General features: G+C 44.2%; 1 protein-coding gene across 1 annotated transcript in view; it reads right to left on the bottom strand.

Annotated features, from left to right (window-relative positions):
- Positions 1-1,631: 1,631 nt before the first annotated feature.
- The window catches only part of LOC103091726 (alpha-N-acetylneuraminide alpha-2,8-sialyltransferase), a 48,211-nt gene continuing 26,723 nt past the window's right edge, over positions 1,632-23,119 (bottom strand). Inside the window, exon 6 of the mRNA XM_076069414.1 lies at positions 1,632-22,244. Within this exon, the coding sequence (XP_075925529.1) occupies positions 21,773-22,244 (472 nt within the window). The 3' untranslated portion in view covers positions 1,632-21,772. The remainder of the gene's footprint in view (positions 22,245-23,119) is intronic.

The raw sequence follows: 23,119 nt of genomic DNA on the forward strand, positions 1-23,119 counted from the left end.
TATTTGCAAGCGGCATATCGTTGCACGTGTTGCGTTATGTCGGAGCGCCTTGTTCGCCCGATCGACTTGAAAGTGCCGAACATATTGGACGAAACTTATCCGTGTATGCATTTACATTCCTGGAAGGGTGATTTGTTTGGATATAACAAATATTTGTATATGATGTTTAAAGGAAGTGTGTAATCTACGGGTGGTCCTCGACCTATGCACACATTTGTTTGTCCTCTGCCTCGTTCGTAATTCGAACGGTACGCAAGTCAGAACACTACAATGCACTCTATGTAAATACAATGCCCATACGGTGTTTTAGAATGTGTTTCGATTCAACATTTCTGAACTCATAAATAAGAAGAAATATTGTACGTTTGCGTGCAACACTGTAAACAAATATACTGTAGAGTAAACACAACGTAAAATAAAGTATTATATTTTTTATTGTTGTATTGTTTCCCTTCTACGTGGGTGACTTTACCGAAAGAACCAATAATATGAATCCCTGCAGTCACGAAAAGCTTGAAATAAAAAAATTAAAGTAAGATAAATAGAACAAAATCATCATTTTTATTTTCAATTACCTTGAGTTCTGGTGCTGGTTTGCTTGTCGGAAGGAGTGCAATGAACCAACACAATTGCACACACACGGGCCACGCGTGCACGCACACAAAAACAACGCCACACAGACACAAAGATCCCCCGTATAGCCTTAACATACTATTGGGGCAAGTGCTGCTGTTAGCGAGCATCCACGAAGGCCGGCACGGGTGGGGTGACTAGCACCACGTTCAGCCGCCTTTGTCTCCCCAGTGGCGATGTTTGCACACCGCAACCAGATACTCAATTTTAGTTGGCTGGGTTAGTTTTAAACAACTAGATTCAACGTAGGAGAAAGTACGGTAAATGAATGACACCATTCGTGTAATTGAATAAGTGAACATGTTTAAATCCATGTAATATTATAAATAATACTCCTATATAAACCATGTTAGGATTGTATTTGTTTCTTGAAACAGAGCCAACTTCTGCGTATCTGCCCAGCAAACGTGTCATTCACACTCGGTCGGACTTACCGTCCTTCTTAGGTCAACGGGTCGTTTACAAAATGAGGAGGAAAGAATGCAGCTGGCACAAAACAAGTATAAACGCGCGGTAGTTTAATAATAATTTAGTATTTTTTAAAATATAAAGGGGGCATGTGACTGTTGCTACAAACACAACCTTTGCGGTTTGAAATGGGCAGTATAATCCGGTTGAATTTTGCCTGCGCAGTGTAAAGATAATTCAGAGTGCCCTAATTGCAGCGCAGACAATATTTTGAGTTATAAAACAGGAAAATGTTCATGTCTAGCATAAGACGCAATAACCAATCCAAATGATAGCAGGAAAACACGTTCTTTTACGCGACTGAAAGGTGTTTTAAGTGTGTGTGTGTGTGCAGAGTCCAGGTTTAACAAATTGCTTGGAGCAGGATTAAAAGGTCTTGCAGATGAAATAAAGCGGACTCAAATTGAACAGTCTGTTTGCCACACAGCTGTTTTGAACGGTCTGAAGTGGATTCACCTTCCTCTATCTCTGCGAAGGCGGGGGGGAATTGAAGGCACAGCTGAGAAAAGAGCACGACAAAAAAACACACATGAGCTGCCACATTTAATTTCACACAACGGTGAATTCCCCCACCCCAGAAGGATCCTCACGAGTTGCTGTCACGCTGTGCACGCGGCGCGCGAACGTCTATGCCTAGGAACACGCTCCTAGGAACACGCTCCTACTAGGAACACGCTCCTAGGTACACACTCCTACTAGGAACACGCTCCTACTAGAAACACGCTCCTAGGAACACGCTCCTACTAGGAACACACTCCTACTAGAAACACGCTCCTACTAGAAACACGCTCCTAGGAGCACGCTCCTACTAGGTACACGCTCCTACTAGGAACACGCTCCTACTAGGAACACGCTCCTACTAGGAACACGCTCCTACTAGGTACACGCTCCTACTAGAAACACGCTCCTAGGAACACGCTCCTACTAGGAACACGCTCCTACTAGGTACACGCTCCTACTAGAAACACGCTCCTAGGAACACGCTCCTAGGTACACGCTCCTACTAGGAACACACTCCTAGGTACACGCTCCTACTAGAAACACGCTCCTAGGAGCACGCTCCTACTAGGTACACGCTCCTACTAGGAACACACTCCTAGGTACACGCTCCTACTAGAAACACGCTCCTAGGAGCACGCTCCTACTAGGTACACGCTCCTACTAGGAACACGCTCCTACTAGGAACACGCTCCTACTAGGAACACGCTCCTACTAGGAACACGCTCCTACTAGGAACACGCTCCTACTAGGAACACGCTCCTACTAGGAACACGCTCCTACTAGGAACACGCTCCTAGGTACACGCTCCTAGGTACACGCTCCTACTAGAAACACGCTCCTAGGTACACGCTCCTACTAGGAACACGCTCCTAGGTACACGCTCCTAGGTACACGCTCCTACTAGGAACACGCTCCTACTAGGAACACACTCTTAGGAACACACTCCTACTAGGAACACGCTCCTTGGTACACGCTCCTACTAGAAACACGCTCCTACTAAGTACACACTCCTACTAGGAACACGCTCCTAGGAACACGCTCCGTCTCCACAGACATAGCACACACCGTTGCTCGCGATTTTGCAGGATGGAATGCCGGCGGTGACACTGGGAAACCTTTCATGTCAGGGATGTCTATTCATTTTTTTATTGCCCTTTGGTCTTTCTGACAGGGGATCGGTCGTGAAATGCTGCCCCCTCTTTCTGGTGCACAAACGAATGACGAGCCGAGATTGTGGAGGTGAGAGTGATGGTGGTAGCAATGGGGAGCGGTTCGTATGGCGATTAGCGCTACGCTGCGCTACGAATCCGGCGACCTGAGTTTGATTCCCGCTCACGACCAACGCCAGTAACGATTATCTGAATCGGTCCTGGGCCTCCCCTAGATTGACTCAGCCTCAAATCAGAACGTGGTGTGTAAACATCCCCACTGGGGAGACAAAGGCGGCCGGGCGTGGTGTTGGCCACCGACCCCCTCCTGTGCCGTGCCGTCCTGAATAGGTGCTGGCTAACATCACTTACCACAACAGTCTGTTCCGGCTATTCGGGTGATCTTTGGGTAGGGGGTGGTATTTTAATCAGTACAGTATGTAACAAAAAAACTATGCTGCCAGTCTAAATAAACTACACACTTCCATGCCTGAATGGAGTCATGGCACAGTGGTTCACGCACTGGTATGTGAGTTTTAATTCATGGGCATGACTAACACAAATAGCGGGTGATATTTGACCCAGCCCTGGAACCCACTCGTCAATAAATTGCCCTTGGTCAACATAAATTGCCCTTTTTGTGCTTTAGTTTGTTGTCCTTCCCCCGTACCTCCGATTAGCGCGATTGGCTACGTACGGTGCGAAAGAAGATCAACATACACACATAGTGATGTATGTTTTCCCAGTTGTGTCTCCCCAACAATAATTTTCCTTTGCTCACCATTTTATTTGCATCGTTTCTCTTTCCCATCCCTCGTGTGTGCAGTTTTTGTGATGCCGTTATAGCCTAAATGTGACCTTGGCATATACAGTAATTGTCAAATAATTTGCAGGATATTTTACAACATAAATCCTTGCACACAAACACATCGCGTAAGATTCATTTAGATCTATGGATTGCTGTGCTGTTATAACTTGCAAGTTTTATGCGTAGCACTTTGCGGGAAAGCCAACCGTGGTTGTCCTTGCCCCGGTCTAGGAATGTGGAAATTCCAACTGGCTCAGGGCTATAAACGAGAGATGCACAATTCCTCAAAGCTCACTTTAGCAGGACATATTCTTTACAATTAAAACGTATTTATCCATATATGACAAATATGTTACCGTTAACATTTAAACTATTATTTTAAATAAATTATATTTATGTTATTTATTGCACTATGTGCAGCCCATGAGAAATAATGGAAAACGACGCATTTTTTCGCAATATAGTTCACAATGATTTTAATTGAGATGCAGGTTACAGAGTAATCGAATGTTGAATGTTTTTATTCCCAGGGGAAGGAATGTTTTTTTTTCTTCCCACCAGCAAACACATGGTGGGGTCAGGCGAGGGTTGTTTGTTAGATGCCACATTTACTGTTGGTCCGGTGCAAAAGTACATTCACGTTGAACATCTAACACAGGAAAGTCGTGTTTAAAATTAAGGTTTGAGTTGAAATGCATGGATGTAGGAATAACATCTCGTCCAAGGGGAACAATACATACTCGTTCCTGTGGGGAAACACATGAGGGGGGGGGGGGGGATACATTTAGTCTCTGGCAAATGGCACCCACAAGTGCCGATGGCTTGCTCTTGCCAATTGTATTAAAGGGCATTTTAGATGTGCAGTGGAAAGTGTGTCCAACTCCTGAGGCCGATGTAGGTGAATGAGAGGTTAACTGCTCAAGTTGGCCAACAATGAGTCCATGACCCCCCCCCCCCACCCTGTACATGTCATCTTGGCGAACACAAAACCTGTTAACATCAGTTGCTTCTAGGTGACTCCTAACATCTGACAAAAAATTTGGTCAGTTGCGAACATGTCACAGCTGTGTACAATGTAACTGTGCGTGGGGGGGGGGGGGTGACGTCTTAGGAGCACGGCCTGGATTTTAAAACCGAACAAAAAAATACTAAATATCTCACGGCTCAAGGTTAAATGGTAACCAGGCAAAGTAGCAGGCAAGTTTAAGAGGAGGTAACCGATCAGCACGGTTGGCTATGGATGGTGCGAAAGAAGTCCAACGTACGTACATAACTTCTGTAGCAGCAAGGCCATTGTATCCATTCCTGTCAAGTTCCAGCCATGAATTAGCCAATATGTGATAATATTCCGAGTGCATTGTGGTAAAAGGGACGTGCTGTGAATTTGGAGCACCAACCCAGTCTCCTTCACAGTGTGAAGGGTTTTGGCACTTTAGTAGCTACTGGACAACTTCATTGGCGACCAGACGGCCCCTTTCAAAAGGTTGGCGTTGATGGGTTAAGCGGACGATGTGAGCACACACAGGCAGACACAAGTACACTTCTGAATTGATTTCAGAAGAGGAATCGTACATCTATTCTCAGGTGAGACATTACATTTCTGGAATGAAGTCACGTGAGAGAAAAAACATTAACGTAAAATCGTTGCTAGAAATTAAAGCTTAACAAAAAAATATTTTTTTTTCAATTAACATGCAGGATTGTTATATTTCCATACTGATTACGTATTGTCATTACTCGAGCATATAGGTGCACTTAAAAAATAATCAAAGGCTTTTCGTTGCGAAAAATCACCACAAGCATATATTTACGTCCTGGAACGAGACAAATCGTCAGTCCCTTTGATGAACGCACAGACCGATGATCCACACAGCACATGCAAAAAACCGTCTAATTTTCATCACGTGACTCCGCTCTCAATAATCCGATAAAAATTACGTTAAAAGCTACTTAGTACATTCACATTTGAAAACATTGGCACGACACTTATTGTGCCATGATTGTACCAACAAAACATTCGTCACATTGGGTGCAGTCTAAGTATTTTTGTTTTAAAATAACAACTTTATTCTGCGTTTTCAGGCAACATCTTGGGTTAAATAAGTATGTCGGGGGGGGGGGGGGCAAGGGTTACAAGTCCATCTTGTGCAGGTGTAGAGAATGCCAGTGTAGCCCACTCACCACTTGTTTTTGTGAACCCATCCACCTTGGATGCACACATCGAACATTGTGACAGAGAGGCGTGACCGGTGGGGGGGGGGTCCCTGATTCTAGTCCCAAAGTTTGAGAACCCACGAGAAAGAGTTGTGTGGGTTACACCTGCACGTTCCGCCTACAACGCAAGATGCGGCCATTGTCATATACGTGGGGGTTTGCTTCGAACTAACTCAGCCGTTGGGGGGGGGCAAGACATACTTGGATAAACCAGCAAACGTCCACAGGCTGAAACGTTTCACACCGTAATCTCCATTCCAAGATCATTAGAGTTACGGGACACAACTACTTTGGCTTCTTATGCACACAGTAGGGCTCGATTGCCACTTTAGCCACGTCACGTTAGCTAGAATCCGTTGTGCAATCACACAAAAAACCCGCATAAGTCATGCTCAAGTGCAGAATTCATGCTCAATGTCAGCTTGAGCGGAGAGATGAACTTTAACTTAGCAACAAAAGTAGGACATTGCCCACCATTGCCAATTGCCCACCATAATTCGCAAGGTCAACGTCCACATCCACTTCAGAGAGCCTGACCAGGATGTGCAAGCAAACAGTGACCAAGGATTATTATGCAATATATAAATAAATACCTTAATCTGCATGTTTAAAAAATAACTTCTAGGGAACTACCCGACCAGGTAGAAAGCTGGAATTTTGTACATGGGTAGCTTTTAGGACACAAACCACAGGAAAAAAATCTGAAATACGAGATTTTCCATTTAAAGACCCCCCCAAATCTCGATTTTAAGTGCCCCATAAACATGTATGTGCGTGTCATTCCGAAACCATTCCAAATATAAGATTGCGGTTTTTTTCCGTTTGATAGACCGCTAAACAGTGAATCAAATTAAAGCGAGAACCATTTGGGTATTTGAGATATTTCGGATTCAAGCGGTTTTGGATGAAATAAATACGCAATTCATGATGTTCAAATCTGAAAAATTCGAAAACGGGGCTTCCTCTCGTAGAGTATTAAGTTCATTAAAAATTGTTCTTTATAATAGAAATGAGGACGGAATCTTTCAATCGAGCGGTTTACGATGGGTACGTCTTTAAATATAAGCTGAATCAAGTCGTGACCAATTTTCGTGTTTTTTTTACGTAAAAATACCACATTTTTGGAGTAGTTGTTAGTGTCTGATCGTAGATTAAAATTGTAAAAAAATATATCAGGTTGATTATTAAATGTATTGAAAACTTTTCACTGGCGAAGACAGGCTTCATGAACTGGTCTGTTAAAAGAAAAAAACAGATCTCTGGACAAGATCTCTACACGACTGCCCAGTCCCTTCCAGCTACGCAGGAGTAACGCTGGACATTTACCCAAGTTCTCCCCATGCTTGATTTAATGTCATCGTCGTCAACGTCGTCATTGCCGTCATTATCACAGCCATGCTTAATCCACTGCTGGTTGTAGGCCTTCACAAGTCGCTACTACCACTCCTCTCACAAACCAAAGGGCAACATGTTATATATTTAAAAAAAACATTTGGAAAATGATTTTAAAAAATCACAAAAATGTAGGGTAGCGCACATGAGAAGGGGAGTCAGGCAAGGAGACGCACTCCCACGCAAGCTATTGACAGCGGTGCCACACAACGCTTTACACAAACTGCAGGGGTAAAGATGTAATAACTTCACCGCACCTCCGGTTGGCAACGTACCGTGAGTACGAAGTTCACCATACATACACATACATTTACGGGATAAATAATTAACCTCATATTTGCTGTAAAATTTACGTATCTCAATCGGTCGTTTTATTGTTTGAAGTTACTCCGGAACCTCAAGCGAACCGTATGATTTCACGTGAGTGGCACAAAAAACGAAGCAAAATGTCCTCAAATTAAATGGCACAAGAGGAAGGGAGAAACGAAAAACACATCCCCTACTCTATCGAGGCCACATCAGCCAAACTTAGAAAGTCATTCTTCTTTTTGTGTATCACAGTTTCTGGGCACAAGCCCACAACTCCAAGAGGCCAGTAAAAAAAAAACAGCACTAGTCCAGATAGAATAGAAAATAATTCATACACGTGTTGAATTCAGCAAGGTTGTGAGGACTTCAAAAATATACCATTGGCAGGGAATTCCAAATTAAAGCAATTCAAGGGACGCAGCTGTAATAGAAGCGTTTTGTCCTGTCGTGTGGTGGTTGAACACAGCGTGGATGAGCGGAAGCAGTCTGGTAGACCAAGTGCTCAACAAGAATGAAAGAATCAGGAAGTAAAGTTTATGGGACATTAACCATGGTAGTAGCGATAGAAGGCTAATGACTGACTGCCGGCGAGTGACCAGAGTGAGTTCAGTGAGCGCTGGATCTTCAATCAACCCTACAGCTTTAAATTTAATAATATCGAGCTCATTGAAGTAGGAACGGGCTGCTCCGGCAGAGATATGACGGCAGCAGGATTCCAACTTCGGCAGAAATTGTGATCTTCTACATGATGGCCAAATAAAAATAAAAACATTTTAAAGGGTATTCTGATAAAGGACGTACATTTAGCATTCGCTCCCAATTGCATTATCCCTGCTCCGACACCGACCTGCGTATATCGGCTGTAGCTTCGGTTCATCGGCATGCCATAAGACACCTGCACTATGTGTAGACTTCTCAAGTCCCAGCCATGGTACAGACACAGCCATTCACATCGACCAACCGTATCTATCAATGCCGTGCGGGGGACAGTGATGCATTATGTCCCAGTGTTGACTGATGAATGATGGCTGGGATGCAGTAAGAATTCGTGAGGTTGTAATTGATATGCTATGATGTAAACTACAAACTAAAACTATTTTTGTGTTTCAACAGGTAAGGCCCACTGAGCCATATAGCTATGTTTCTGAAGTGACCTGGTCACAAATGACAGCTCAACGTGAACATTAATAATCGTTACTTTGTTAAATATTTTTTTTACAAAACCAAAGATTAAAAAAAACCCAGTCATGATAATCGCCATGTTAAAATATTTAGCAAAGCGTATGAAACTTTTATCATGGGTCTCATATCGTCCGATAAACTGTGTGTCGCGCGACAACCCTAACTTGAAGGCGACTCGACTTTGATTATTAAATGTATTGAAAACTTTTCACTGGCGAAGACAGGCTTCATGAACTGGTCTGTTAAAAGAAAAAAAACAGATCTCTGGACAAGATCTCTACACGACTGCCCAGTCCCTTCCAGCTACGCAGGAGTAACGCTGGACATTTACCCAAGTTCTCCCCATGCTTGATTTAATGTCGTCGTCGTCAACATCGTCATTGCCGTCATTATCACAGCCATGCTTAATCCACTGCTGGTTGTAGGCCTTCACAAGTCGCTACTACCACTCCTCTCACAAACCAAAGGGCAACATGTTATATATTAAAAAAAATAATTGAAAAATGATTTAAAAAATCACAAAAATGTAGGGTAGCGCACATGAGAAGGGGAGTCAGGCAAGGAGACGCACTCCCACGCAAGCTATTGACAGCGGTGCCACACAACGCTTTACATAAACTGCAGAGGTAAAGATGCAATAACTTCACCGCACCTCCGGTTGGCAACGTACCGTGAGTACGAAGTTCACCATACATACACATACATTTACGGGATAAATAATTAACCTCATATTTGCTGTAAAATTTACGTATCTCAATCGGTCGTTTTATTGTTTGAAGTTACTCCGGAACCTCAAGCGAACCGTATGATTTCACGTGAGTGCCACAAAAAACGAAGCAAAATGTCCTCAAATTAAATGGCACAAGAGGAAGGGAGAAACGAAAAACACATCCCCTGCTCTATCGAGGCCACATCAGCCAAACTTAGAAAGTCATTCTTCTTTTTGTGTATCACAGTTTCTGGGCACAAGCCCACAACTCCAAGAGGCCAGTAAAAAAAAAACAGCACTAGTCCAGATAGAATAGAAAATAATTCATACACGTGTTGAATTCAGCAAGGTTGTGAGGACTTCAAAAATATACCATTGGCAGGGAATTCCAAATTAAAGCAATTCAAGGGACGCAGCTGTAATAGAAGCGTTTTGTCCTGTCGTGTGGTGGTTGAACACAGCGTGGATGAGCGAAAGCAGTCTGGTAGACCAAGTGCTCAACAAGAATGAAGGAATCAGGAAGTAAAGTTTATGGGACATTAACCATGGTAGTAGCGATAGAAGGCTAATGACTGACTGCCGGCGAGTGACCAGAGTGAGTTCAGTGAGCGCTGGATCTTCAATCAACCCTACAGCTTTAAATTTAATAATATCGAGCTCATTGAAGTAGGAACGGGCTGCTCCGGCAGAGATATGACGGCAGCAGGATTCCAACTTCGGCAGAAATTGTGATCTTCTACATGATGGCCAAATAAAAATAAAAACATTTTAAAGGGTATTCTGATAAAGGACGTACATTTAGCATTCGCTCCCAATTGCATTATCCCTGCTCCGACACCGACCTGCGTATATCGGCTGTAGCTTCGGTTCATCGGGATGCCATAAGCACTCTGTGTAGACTTCTCAAGTCCCAGCCATGGTACAGACACAGCCATTCACATCGACCAACCGTATCTATCAATGCCGTGCGGGGGACAGTGATGCATTATGTCCCAGTGTTGACTGATGAATGATGGCTGGGATGCAGTAAGGATTCGTGAGGTTGTAATTGATATGCTATGACGTAAACTACAAACTAAAACTATATTGTATTTCAACAGGTAAGGCCCACTGAGCCATATAGCTATGTTTCTGAAGTGACCTGGTCACAAATGACAGCTCAACGTGAACATTAATAATCGTTACTTTGTTAAATATTTTTTTTACAAAACCAAAGATAAAAAAAACAATCATGATAATCGCCATGTTAAAATATTTAGCAAAGCGTATGAAACTTTTATCATGGGTCTCATTTCGTCCGATAAACTGTGTCGCGCGACAACCCTAACTTGAAGGCGACTCGACTTTGATTATTAAATGTATTGAAAACTTTTCACTGGCGAAGACAGGCTTCATGAACTGGTCTGTTAAAAGAAAAAAACAGATCTCTGGACAAGATCTCTACACGACTGCCCAGTCCCTTCCAGCTACGCAGGAGTAACGCTGGACATTTACCCAAGTTCTCCCCATGCTTGATTTAATGTCATCGTCGTCAACGTCGTCATTGCCGTCATTATCACAGCCATGCTTAATCCACTGCTGGTTGTAGGCCTTCACAAGTCGCTACTGCCACTCCTCTCACAAACCAAAGGGCAACATGTTATATATTTAAAAAAAAACATTTGGAAAATGATAAAAAAAAATCACAAAAATGTAGGGTAGCGCATATGAGAAGGGGAGTCAGGCAAGGAGACGCACTCCCACGCAAGCTATCGACAGCGGTGCCACACAACGCTTTACATAAACTGCAGAGGTAAAGATGTAATAACTTCACCGCACCTCCGGTTGGCAACGTACCGTGAGTACGAAGTTCACCATACATACACATACATTTACGGGATAAATAATTAACCTCATATTTGCTGTAAAATTTACGTATCTCAATCGGTCGTTTTATTGTTTGAAGTTACTCCGGAACCTCAAGCGAACCGTATGATTTCACATGAGTGGCACAAAAAACGAAGCAAAATGTCCTCAAATTAAATGGCACAAGAGGAAGGGAGAAACGAAAAACACATCCCCTACTCTATCGAGGCCACATCAGCCAAACTTAGAAAGTCATTCTTCTTTTTGTGTATCACAGTTTCTGGGCACAAGCCCACAACTCCAAGAGGCCAGTAAAAAAAAAACAGCACTAGTCCAGATAGAATAGAAAATAATTCATACACGTGTTGAATTCAGCAAGGTTGTGAGGACTTCAAAAATATACCATTGGCAGGGAATTCCAAATTAAAGCAATTCAAGGGACGCAGCTGTAATAGAAGCGTTTTGTCCTGTCGTGTGGTGGTTGAACACAGCGTGGATGAGCGGAAGCAGTCTGGTAGACCAAGTGCTCAACAAGAATGAAGGAATCAGGAAGTAAAGTTCATGGGACATTAACCATGGTAGTAGCGATAGAAGGCTAATGACTGACTGCCGGCGAGTGACCAGAGTGAGTTCAGTGAGCGCTGGATCTTCAATCAACCCTACAGCTTTAAATTTAATAATATCGAGCTCATTGAAGTAGGAACGGGCTGCTCCGGCAGAGATATGACGGCAGCAGGATTCCAACTTCGGCAGAAATTGTGATCTTCTACATGATGGCCAAATAAAAATAAAAACATTTTAAAGGGTATTCTGATAAAGGACGTACATTTAGCATTCGCTCCCAATTGCATTATCCCTGCTCCGACACCGACCTGCGTATATCGGCTGTAGCTTCGGTTCATCGGGATGCCATAAGCACTCTGTGTAGACTTCTCAAGTCCCAGCCATGGTACAGACACAGCCATTCACATCGACCAACCGTATCTATCAATGCCGTGCGGGGGACAGTGATGCATTATGTCCCAGTGTTGACTGATGAATGATGGCTGGGATGCAGTAAGAATTCGTGAGGTTGTAATTGATATGCTATGATGTAAACTACAAACTAAAACTATTTTTGTGTTTCAACAGGTAAGGCCCACTGAGCCATATAGCTATGTTTCTGAAGTGACCTGGTCACAAATGACAGCTCAACGTGAACATTAATAATCGTTACTTTGTTAAATATTTTTTTACAAAACCAAAGATTAAAAAAACCCAGTCATGATAATCGCCATGTTAAAATATTTAGCAAAGCGTATGAAACTTTTATCATGGGTCTCATATCGTCCGATAAACTGTGTGTCGCGCGACAACCCTAACTTGAAGGCGACTCGACTTTGATTATTAAATGTATTGAAAACTTTTCACTGGCGAAGACAGGCTTCATGAACTGGTCTGTTAAAAGAAAAAAAACAGATCTCTGGACAAGATCTCTACACGACTGCCCAGTCCCTTCCAGCTACGCAGGAGTAACGCTGGACATTTACCCAAGTTCTCCCCATGCTTGATTTAATGTCGTCGTCGTCAACATCGTCATTGCCGTCATTATCACAGCCATGCTTAATCCACTGCTGGTTGTAGGCCTTCACAAGTCGCTACTACCACTCCTCTCACAAACCAAAGGGCAACATGTTATATATTAAAAAAAATAATTGAAAAATGATTTAAAAAATCACAAAAATGTAGGGTAGCGCACATGAGAAGGGGAGTCAGGCAAGGAGACGCACTCCCACGCAAGCTATTGACAGCGGTGCCACACAACGCTTTACATAAACTGCAGAGGTAAAGATGTAATAACTTCACCGCACCTCCGGTTGGCAACGTACCGTGAGTACGAAGTTCACCATACATACACATACATTTACGGGATAAATAATTAACCTCATATTTGCTGTAAAATTTACGTATCTCAATCGGTCGTTTTATTGTTTGAAGTTACTCCGGAACCTCAAGCGAACCGTATGATTTCACGTGAGTGCCACAAAAAACGAAGCAAAATGTCCTCAAATTAAATGGCACAAGAGGAAGGGAGAAACGAAAAACACATCCCCTACTCTATCGAGGCCACATCAGCCAAACTTAGAAAGTCATTCTTCTTTTTGTGTATCACAGTTTCTGGGCACAAGCCCACAACTCCAAGAGGCCAGTAAAAAAAAAACAGCACTAGTCCAGATAGAATAGAAAATAATTCATACACGTGTTGAATTCAGCAAGGTTGTGAGGACTTCAAAAATATACCATTGGCAGGGAATTCCAAATTAAAGCAATTCAAGGGATGCAGCTGTAATAGAAGCGTTTTGTCCTGTCGTGTGGTGGTTGAACACAGCGTGGATGAGCAGAAGCAGTCTGGTAGACCAAGTGCTCAACAAGAATGAAGGAATCAGGAAGTAAAGTTTATGGGACATTAACCATGGTAGTAGCGATAGAAGGCTAATGACTGACTGCCGGCGAGTGACCAGAGTGAGTTCAGTGAGCGCTGGATCTTCAATCAACCCTACAGCTTTAAATTTAATAATATCGAGCTCATTGAAGTAGGAACGGGCTGCTCCGGCAGAGATATGACGGCAGCAGGATTCCAACTTCGGCAGAAATTGTGATCTTCTACATGATGGCCAAATAAAAATAAAAACATTTTAAAGGGTATTCTGATAAAGGACGTACATTTAGCATTCGCTCCCAATTGCATTATCCCTGCTCCGACACCGACCTGCGTATATCGGCTGTAGCTTCGGTTCATCGGGATGCCATAAGCACTCTGTGTAGACTTCTCAAGTCCCAGCCATGGTACAGACACAGCCATTCACATCGACCAACCGTATCTATCAATGCCGTGCGGGGGACAGTGATGCATTATGTCCCAGTGTTGACTGATGAATGATGGCTGGGATGCAGTAAGAATTCGTGAGGTTGTAATTGATATGCTATGATGTAAACTACAAACTAAAACTATTTTTGTGTTTCAACAGGTAAGGCCCACTGAGCCATATAGCTATGTTTCTGAAGTGACCTGGTCACAAATGACAGCTCAACGTGAACATTAATAATCGTTACTTTGTTAAATATTTTTTTACAAAACCAAAGATTAAAAAAACCCAGTCATGATAATCGCCATGTTAAAATATTTAGCAAAGCGTATGAAACTTTTATCATGGGTCTCATATCGTCCGATAAACTGTGTGTCGCGCGACAACCCTAACTTGAAGGCGACTCGACTTTGATTATTAAATGTATTGAAAACTTTTCACTGGCGAAGACAGGCTTCATGAACTGGTCTGTTAAAAGAAAAAAAACAGATCTCTGGACAAGATCTCTACACGACTGCCCAGTCCCTTCCAGCTACGCAGGAGTAACGCTGGACATTTACCCAAGTTCTCCCCATGCTTGATTTAATGTCGTCGTCGTCAACATCGTCATTGCCGTCATTATCACAGCCATGCTTAATCCACTGCTGGTTGTAGGCCTTCACAAGTCGCTACTACCACTCCTCTCACAAACCAAAGGGCAACATGTTATATATTAAAAAAAATAATTGAAAAATGATTTAAAAAATCACAAAAATGTAAGGTAGTGCACATGAGAAGGGGAGTCAGGCAAGGAGACGCACTCCCACGCAAGCTATTGACAGCGGTGCCACACAACGCTTTACATAAACTGCAGAGGTAAAGATGTAATAACTTCACCGCACCTCCGGTTGGCAACGTACCATGAGTACGAAGTTCACCATACATACACATACATTTACGGGATAAATAATTAACCTCATATTTGCTGTAAAATTTACGTATCTCAATCGGTCGTTTTATTGTTTGAAGTTACTCCGGAACCTCAAGCGAACCGTATGATTTCACGTGAGTGCCACAAAAAACGAAGCAAAATGTCCTCAAATTAAATGGCACAAGAGGAAGGGAGAAACGAAAAACACATCCCCTGCTCTATCGAGGCCACATCAGCCAAACTTAGAAAGTCATTCTTCTTTTTGTGTATCACAGTTTCTGGGCACAAGCCCACAACTCCAAGAGGCCAGTAAAAAAAAAACAGCACTAGTCCAGATAGAATAGAAAATAATTCATACACGTGTTGAATTCAGCAAGGTTGTGAGGACTTCAAAAATATACCATTGGCAGGGAATTCCAAATTAAAGCAATTCAAGGGACGCAGCTGTAATAGAAGCGTTTTGTCCTGTCGTGTGGTGGTTGAACACAGCGTGGATGAGCGGAAGCAGTCTGGTAGACCAAGTGCTCAACAAGAATGAAGGAATCAGGAAGTAAAGTTTATGGGACATTAACCATGGTAGTAGCGATAGAAGGCTAATGACTGACTGCCGGCGAGTGACCAGAGTGAGTTCAGTGAGCGCTGGATCTTCAATCAACCCTACAGCTTTGAATTTAATAATATCGAGCTCATTGCAGTAGGAACGGGCTGCTCCAGCAGAGATATGACGGCAGCAGGATTCCAACTTCGGCAGAAATTGTGATCTTCTACATGATGGGCAAATAAAAATAAAACATTTTTAAAGGGTATTCTGATAAAGGACGTACATTTAGCATTCGCTCCCAATTGCATTATCCCTGCTCCGACACCGACCTACATATATCGGCTGTAGCTTCGGTTCATCGGGATGCCATAAGCACTCTGTGTAGACTTCTCAAGTCCCAGCCATGGTACAGACACAGCCATTCACATCGACCAACCGTATCTATCAATGCTGTGCGGGGGACAGTGATGCATTATGTCCCAGTGTTGACTGATGAATGATGGCTGGGATGCAGTAAGAATTCGTGAGGTTGTAATTGATATGCTATGATGTAAACTACAAACTAAAACTATTTTTGTATTTCAACAGGTAAGGCCCACTGAGCCATATAGCTATGTTTCTGAAGTGACCTGGTCACAAATGACAGCTCAACGTGAACATTAATAATCGTTACTTTGTTAAATATTTTTTTTACAAAACCAAAGATTAAAAAAACCCAGTCATGATAATCGCCGTGTTAAAATATTTAGCAAAGCGTATGAAACTTTTATCATGGGTCTCATATCGCCCGATAAACTGTGTGTCGCGCGGCAACCCTAACTTGAAGGCGACTCGACTTTTCATCTTCGACTTTTCATGATGACCAACGCGAAGCGTATCGTTCAACGGGGCTGTAATTGCGTGCGATCGCTAATGGTGCACGCCAACAACGCATGAACGCACGTGTGCAGTAATGCCTCGACATATAATTAATGCGTGTGATATTTATTTATGTTTCGTGACTCACCATTTTCTAGATCTTCGTACCGCTGTCGGTTTTTTTTTTGTCAAGTTTGCTGTTGGAACTTGTTAACAAGCCCATACTGGACATTTGTGAAAATAAGAGCTTCACAGCTCTTCGGATTTCTCCAGTCTAAATTGAGATTCTGATTCTGAAATGGGTGTATTCGATCAACGTGGTTTCGGTATCACGAACTTTGGATTTATTACTAATATTATAAACAGAAAGCAAAACATTTCAAAGTAAATTAGTAAATACACTGAAATATCGAGCTACGGTGCTGTATAAAAATAATATAAATATAATAGGTAATGGGTTATTGAGCATTACGCATCGCGATTTCTTGTATTTACGTCAGTTTATATATTAAACTACCGCGCATTATAAAATATAATATCATCAACATAGATTATCCTTGTTTACAATACGAATGGTGAGTTAAGAAGTTTTTTTTGTTTAATAAAATGGCAATTCGCGAAGGCCGTGAACGCATCCGCACAGCGCTAATGTTACAAGTTATTCAACGTGCGAGGTTTCGACGTACGAAGGAAGCTCCAGGAACGCATCTGCTTCATACGTCGAGGTGTCACTGGTCTGCTTCAAGTCGCAAAAAAACCCACACTGCCACACGCAGCGCTCGGTGTATTCCACAATGTGCCTGTTGTTTCGTCAAGTCGTGAGAGGGCGTTTGCTGTGCACGGCGAAGTCTTCACTTTCCAAGAAGCGCTCACGGGATGCCCGCTTCTGCGCAGGTATGCAACGAGCCGTCGTAAAGGCGAATCCCTGAAGCGGGTGTCCACTGCCGCTCTTAACTTTGCACTGCGTTTGAATAATAGATGAAGCACTGCCGATGTTCAAGGGCGGCCTGGAAATGTTGTCACGAGTGATTGATGTTTGCAAAAGGGAAAGCTGTTGAAGAGTAATCCCCCTGCCGGTCGCAAAGGTATTTACTTTCATCAGAATCTAATCAGGGACGTAATAAGGGCGGTGGAAATGTAAAATCTGCAGTCACGTGGCAACATTCTCTCGTGAACCATTTTTGGAATTTTCGTTATTCGCCTCTAATTAACGCGTAGGTTTTCGTGGCTGTGCCGACGTGTTTACTCATAAGCACAACGTGTTGTTTGGATTGATGTCCGATGTTTCACTCCGAGTATCGGGAGTATCAGGAACCAGCGATACGTCGGACACCATGCCAGACAATACGCACGCCAGAGAGTGAGATTTGCCTCTGCCGCAGGAAGTGGATTTCTGGCAAAGGTCCAATTCTGGCTGGGAATTCCAATTCACGTGTCAATTCACCTTTACCGTCAGGTATTTATAAAGGTCATGGCAATTTAATCACTTTCGGGAATTTTTTTAAGATCATGGCAATGTCAGCACACTTTCAAACAAATTCCATCAAATGCGCTGGGTCCTTAATTGGGCCTTGAAATTAAATGACAATCAATAAAGTAGCCGGACTGAACTGTAGATTGGCAGACATTAACACGAGGCAGTCTTTTTTCAGACAATGTTTAAATGCAGTGCATTACACGGATCCATTCATCATACGGGAATAGCTTCATCGGGTCTCAAGACTCGTTATGCAGGGGAGTGTTGCTCGGGAGATTTGGCCACTTGCTCTTTGAAGAAATTGTGTCATTGCTCTATGGGAGTTTGAATGCGATGAACATAACGGCTTCTTGTAAAAAAAAAGAATACATATCTGCATGCCAAACACTCAACAGTCAGATGCATCTGATTCGTTAAACTTACAAATAAAGGGTGAACATTTTGCCGATATTTATCGCTCGACTCGACATTTAGCCTATCCCTGAAAACATGTGCATGATGAAGCAGCACTCATCCTAAGTGGCCTCCCCAGCATTTTCGCAATCCACAAGGCACACTTCACAGTACTACGCCTTGACATTTTTTGGGGGAAAAAAATCCACTGCCAATCGTTATTATTTTCACAAGGACAACCAAGCAACGGACATTGACATCGAAGCTCTGCGGGCTGAACAGCGGTGCCGCTTGTTGCAGACGATGACAAAAAAGTGCACGAAAAGTGTGGAATTCATTGGGATGTTGCGGTTGGACCTTTATACCAACACAATTCAAATCCATTGCTGCCAACTGGATCTCGCTAACCATGAATATGGAGTTCCCACTTCCACACTACGAGGCCCATTAGCCACATGTGCATCATTTTGCACGAGTGAAAATGCTGTTGATATCAATGTAATAATGCTACTGGACATCTGTGAAAAAGAGCCGTTCAGCTCATCGAATTTCTCCAGTGCAAATAGGTATTCTGATTCTGAATGATGTGTTTGCTATATGGCTGCACGAAACACTTACGCCTCTAACGGGAGGCAAATGTCAGACAAAATGCCGGTACTACTTGCGGACATCTGTCGTGTGGCGCAAATGAACGGAACCTCGCTGGGCTTTGACGGTTGAGGTTATCTGGACGACAGCCACACAGGTGCCATGAACCCTGTTCCACTCTGCAAACTTTCAAAACGACCACGATCGCGCTTAAAACGAAGCCGACACAATGATAAACAAACATTTATACAGGACAATTTTGTTTTTGGAGCTATTTAAAAAAAAAAATTCGGGTAAGATTTATTCGTTAACTCACTTATCGGGGAACTCCTCTACCCGCAACCCCTTTTGTCTGCAGAATCTGTGGAGTGCGTACGTATAATTATCCACCCCTCTATGCATTATTATGCGGCTCTTTAAGAACTGCTTCGTGACGTAATTTATTAAGGAGCACCGTCCTGTATTCACCACACGCATTGCGGCTCTTGAAATATTGGCATTTTTACTGAATTAGAAAACAATGCCTCTTCTTATTATTTTGGTCACTGACCTCTGTCCCATACTGACTGGGGATCGTCTTCCTATTACCTTCAAACATTCCTATTATCCGTGAATACTTCCCACGGATAAGGGGACTAAACTAGTGGACAACAGGAACTGCGATGCCGTTCCCCCACATTAGCGGGGACACGGGTTTTCCCACACGGCACGTTGGTGCACCCATTACATTTGCCTTGGTGTAAGTACCGCGTATTGAGCTCTCCAATCTCAAAAGGGTCACAGGTCTTGCCTCTCGTGCTCAGGGAGGTGACCTGATATCGGAGGAAACGATCAATTGGCAGACACAGCACGCTCAGTCCGTAGCAACAATTCACCAACCCCAGTGGAACTGCACAAAAACGAGGGGGGTGGGTGGCCAGCACCACGCCTGACCGCCTTTGTCTCCCCAGTGGCGATGTTTTTTTACACACCACACCGGGTACTCATTTGAGGCTGAATATACCTAGGTGAGGCCCAGGACTGGTTCAGATAATCGCCACTGGTGATGGCCGTGAGCGGGAATCGAACTCGGGTCACCAGGTTTGTAGAACAGTGTGCTAACCGCTACACTACCACTCCCTAAAGACAAACACCCCCCGTATAGCCTTTAAGCAGACTATTGGGGCAAATGCTGTTAGCGAGCAGCACCTATGAAGTCCTTTCCCCCCCGTGGCCGTGAACACCCACACCCAATTTATATTTGTCAACACACTCGGGTGAAAAGACAACGCAGTTCATCTTTTGCACTTCAATCTACGTTTAGTTATTTTTAATTAGAGATATAAAAAATAAAATAGGTGACTGCGTAGCTTGGAGTTGGGGGTTGCGTGGTGGAGGGGGTGGGTTCCACACGCATATGAGAGCGATAATCCCGCAGTGCTTACATTCTTAAATTCTGGGCGTCCACCCAAAGTATGAACAGGCGGTTGCTCAGTTACCAGAAACGACAAACGAGGTTATTTGAATAACTCCACTATAGTTAATATTTGCAGGGGGCCCCTGCTCTGATAAGAGGTTATTATGCGGAAAGATTCTGAGCATTTATATATTTTTTGCTTTTGAACAACTCAAAGGAACACAACCGGCGCGGCCACCAGAGTCACACAGCCCCCCATGTAGAAATATTCCACAATCTATCACCTGCGGTGGTGACCTGTGTGGGGCCACCACGGTCACTTATTAAATGCGACCAACAAAACATTTATCTCATATAACCACGTGATGAGAGAGGCCTTGAAAACATTTTAGCCCCCACGCATGGTAGCCGTGGAAAAATGCGGTCGCGTAAGGAGATGTGTTTTTCGTAATTATACACTCGGCTGCAGATATTTTTAGCGTGTATATTATCTTGGGCAAAGACGACCGCTTCACAGCGACGTGACTTTTGTGGATTATGTTGGGGCGTTTTTTTGTTGTTGTTGTTGTTGTACACACCCGATGTGCAGCCGACAGGTGCAAGAAGATCATTTTACACGCAAATTACCGGGAGAAATCGAGGACGTCGGCAGCGCACTGGCTCAGTGGCGAGCGCGCGACAGCATGCGAGGACTTTTAGTCACCCGAATGAAAATTCACTCCGTTCATGAACGCCTACGGCGCTTATCAGCACCTGATTGGGTAAACACCGAGAGAAAAAAACCAAACACCCCCAAAAACTCACACGCGACGGGGAAGGGCCCCCCAATCACTACACCTTGACAGGGAAAGAATTCGCAAAAAAAACCCCACGGACCCTTGGCGAACTTTCTCCATGGTAGAGGTAACCGGAGACATTGGCACATTTTTTTGCCACATTCAGGCGAAAAGGGGTGGAAACAACTGGCAGCACGTCAACCAGGCCCTCGCAATATCCCAGCAGTACGGCTGCATAGGTAATTGGCGGTTATGCTCTTCTCTCTCCGATGTTTTTTTTTCGGGTTGTACTCTGTGCTGTTTGGCACAGCGTCCCAACGTATTGCTCCACGTGCTGGGAGACATCGCGGGGAATGACACGTGGTAGAGGGCTGCCACCTCTGAGGTACAAATAAAAACACGGGACACATCATGGGAAGAATATCTGTCGATACTAACAAGGGGTTAAAGCACTACATATACACACATTGTGTTAATTGGTTTATTATTGTGGAACGTTTTCTTTTTGCATCCGAAAATATTTCGTGAACACAAAAATAAACTGGGGCAGCCACCTCAACGTGAGTTTAACCTCGGGAAAACCAGGATAGGTGGCATCCCGAACGAGGCGCAGCCCAAAAAAAAAACTCTTCAGATCGCAGAGCTATCGAGCACATCGACGAAAACCTACACAGAGGCACGACTCGCCTGAACGTGGCAGAAACCTCACAACGCGGGTCCGGACAGCTGTGACAAACAAACAAAATAAAAACAAACTCGCGTGACGAGAGAGCGACGGTTACTCGGACGGGTCACATTGCTCCAGGTGCATGCGCAGGATGCCCCGTTGGTGGAGCATCCACAGCTGCTCGAACTCCTCGGGCATGGCGTGGTAGTACCAGAGGGGCGGCACGTCGTCGTAGTAGTGGTGGCTGATGGCGCGGCCGCTCAGGTCCTCGCTGAAGGGCCAGAAGCCGTAGAGGTGAACGTCCTCGCACATGCCGAGGGCGGCGCTCACCAGGAACATGCCCGTCGAGAGACGCGTCGCGCGCACGCCGTTATCCATCCAGAAGGTGCCCGCGCTGTGCAGGAAGCCGGGGTTGGCGAACACGGTGGTCTGGTTCTGGTGGCAGTCGTGCAGCGTGTGGTAGACGCGCAGCGACGACTCGGTGGCGGCGCGCATCGAGAAGGCCGGCATGTACACGAAGCTGTGGCCGTAGGCGAGCATGCTCTCCGAGAAGGCCCTCCTCGACCACAGCAGGTTTTGGTACCTGGAAAGGATTAGGTCGGTCGGTCGTCATTGCCGTCGTCGTCGCCGTCGCCGTCGTCGTCACCATCGTCATTACTGTCATCATCAACGTCGTCGTCATAATCATCATCACCGTCGTTGTCATCATCACTGTCATCAACGTCGTCATTGTCATTGTCATCGTCGTCATCGTCGTCATCATCGTCATTATCACCGTCGTCGTCTTTGTCGTTGTCGTCATCATAATCATGGAGGTCGTCATCATCGCCATCACCATTGTCGTCATAATTTTTTTCATTATCGTTTTCGTCATCACTTAATATTTATAGCAAACTTCCCATGCTATACGTCCTGAGGCGCCCTAATGCAGTGGACCACCCCGTGGCAGCTGTCGCTGTGTGGCACACAATAAGTTACTAGACATCTGTCAAAAAGAGCTTTAGAGCTCATCGGATTCCCTCAGTATAAATAAATATTTGTATTCTGATTCTGAATGCAGAACAGGCCTGAGAGTTGGTCAATATTAGCCTGCGGGTCGTGGGAGCAAAGTTGCGATGTGGTTTTCCCCTACCACTACCCCGACCCCTACCACTACCCCGAACCCTTTCCCTACCCCTGCTGCTCCCTGCCGCCACCACCCAGCTCCGACCAGGCCTACCCCAACCCCTCCACAACCACTCCTGCCTGCCCTCCTGTCCCCATAACTACACCACCACTCTTAATGAACCCCACTTGATCTCAACCACTATCATGTTATTTACAATTGTTATAATTCCTGTAAAGTGCCTTGGAGTCAGGTGCTATGTAAATCCATGGAAGATAAGATGAACCCAGGGCTACTGCACCCCAATCATGAACCTCTGGGACAGGCGCTCAGCCTTGTCCATGCAATGGCAG

Source organism: Petromyzon marinus, chromosome 24 (genome assembly GCF_048934315.1).
Source record: "Petromyzon marinus isolate PM22_M1 ecotype Great Lakes invasive population chromosome 24, UKy_Petmar_22M1.pri1.0, whole genome shotgun sequence".
Classification (NCBI taxonomy): domain Eukaryota; kingdom Metazoa; phylum Chordata; class Hyperoartia; order Petromyzontiformes; family Petromyzontidae; genus Petromyzon; species Petromyzon marinus.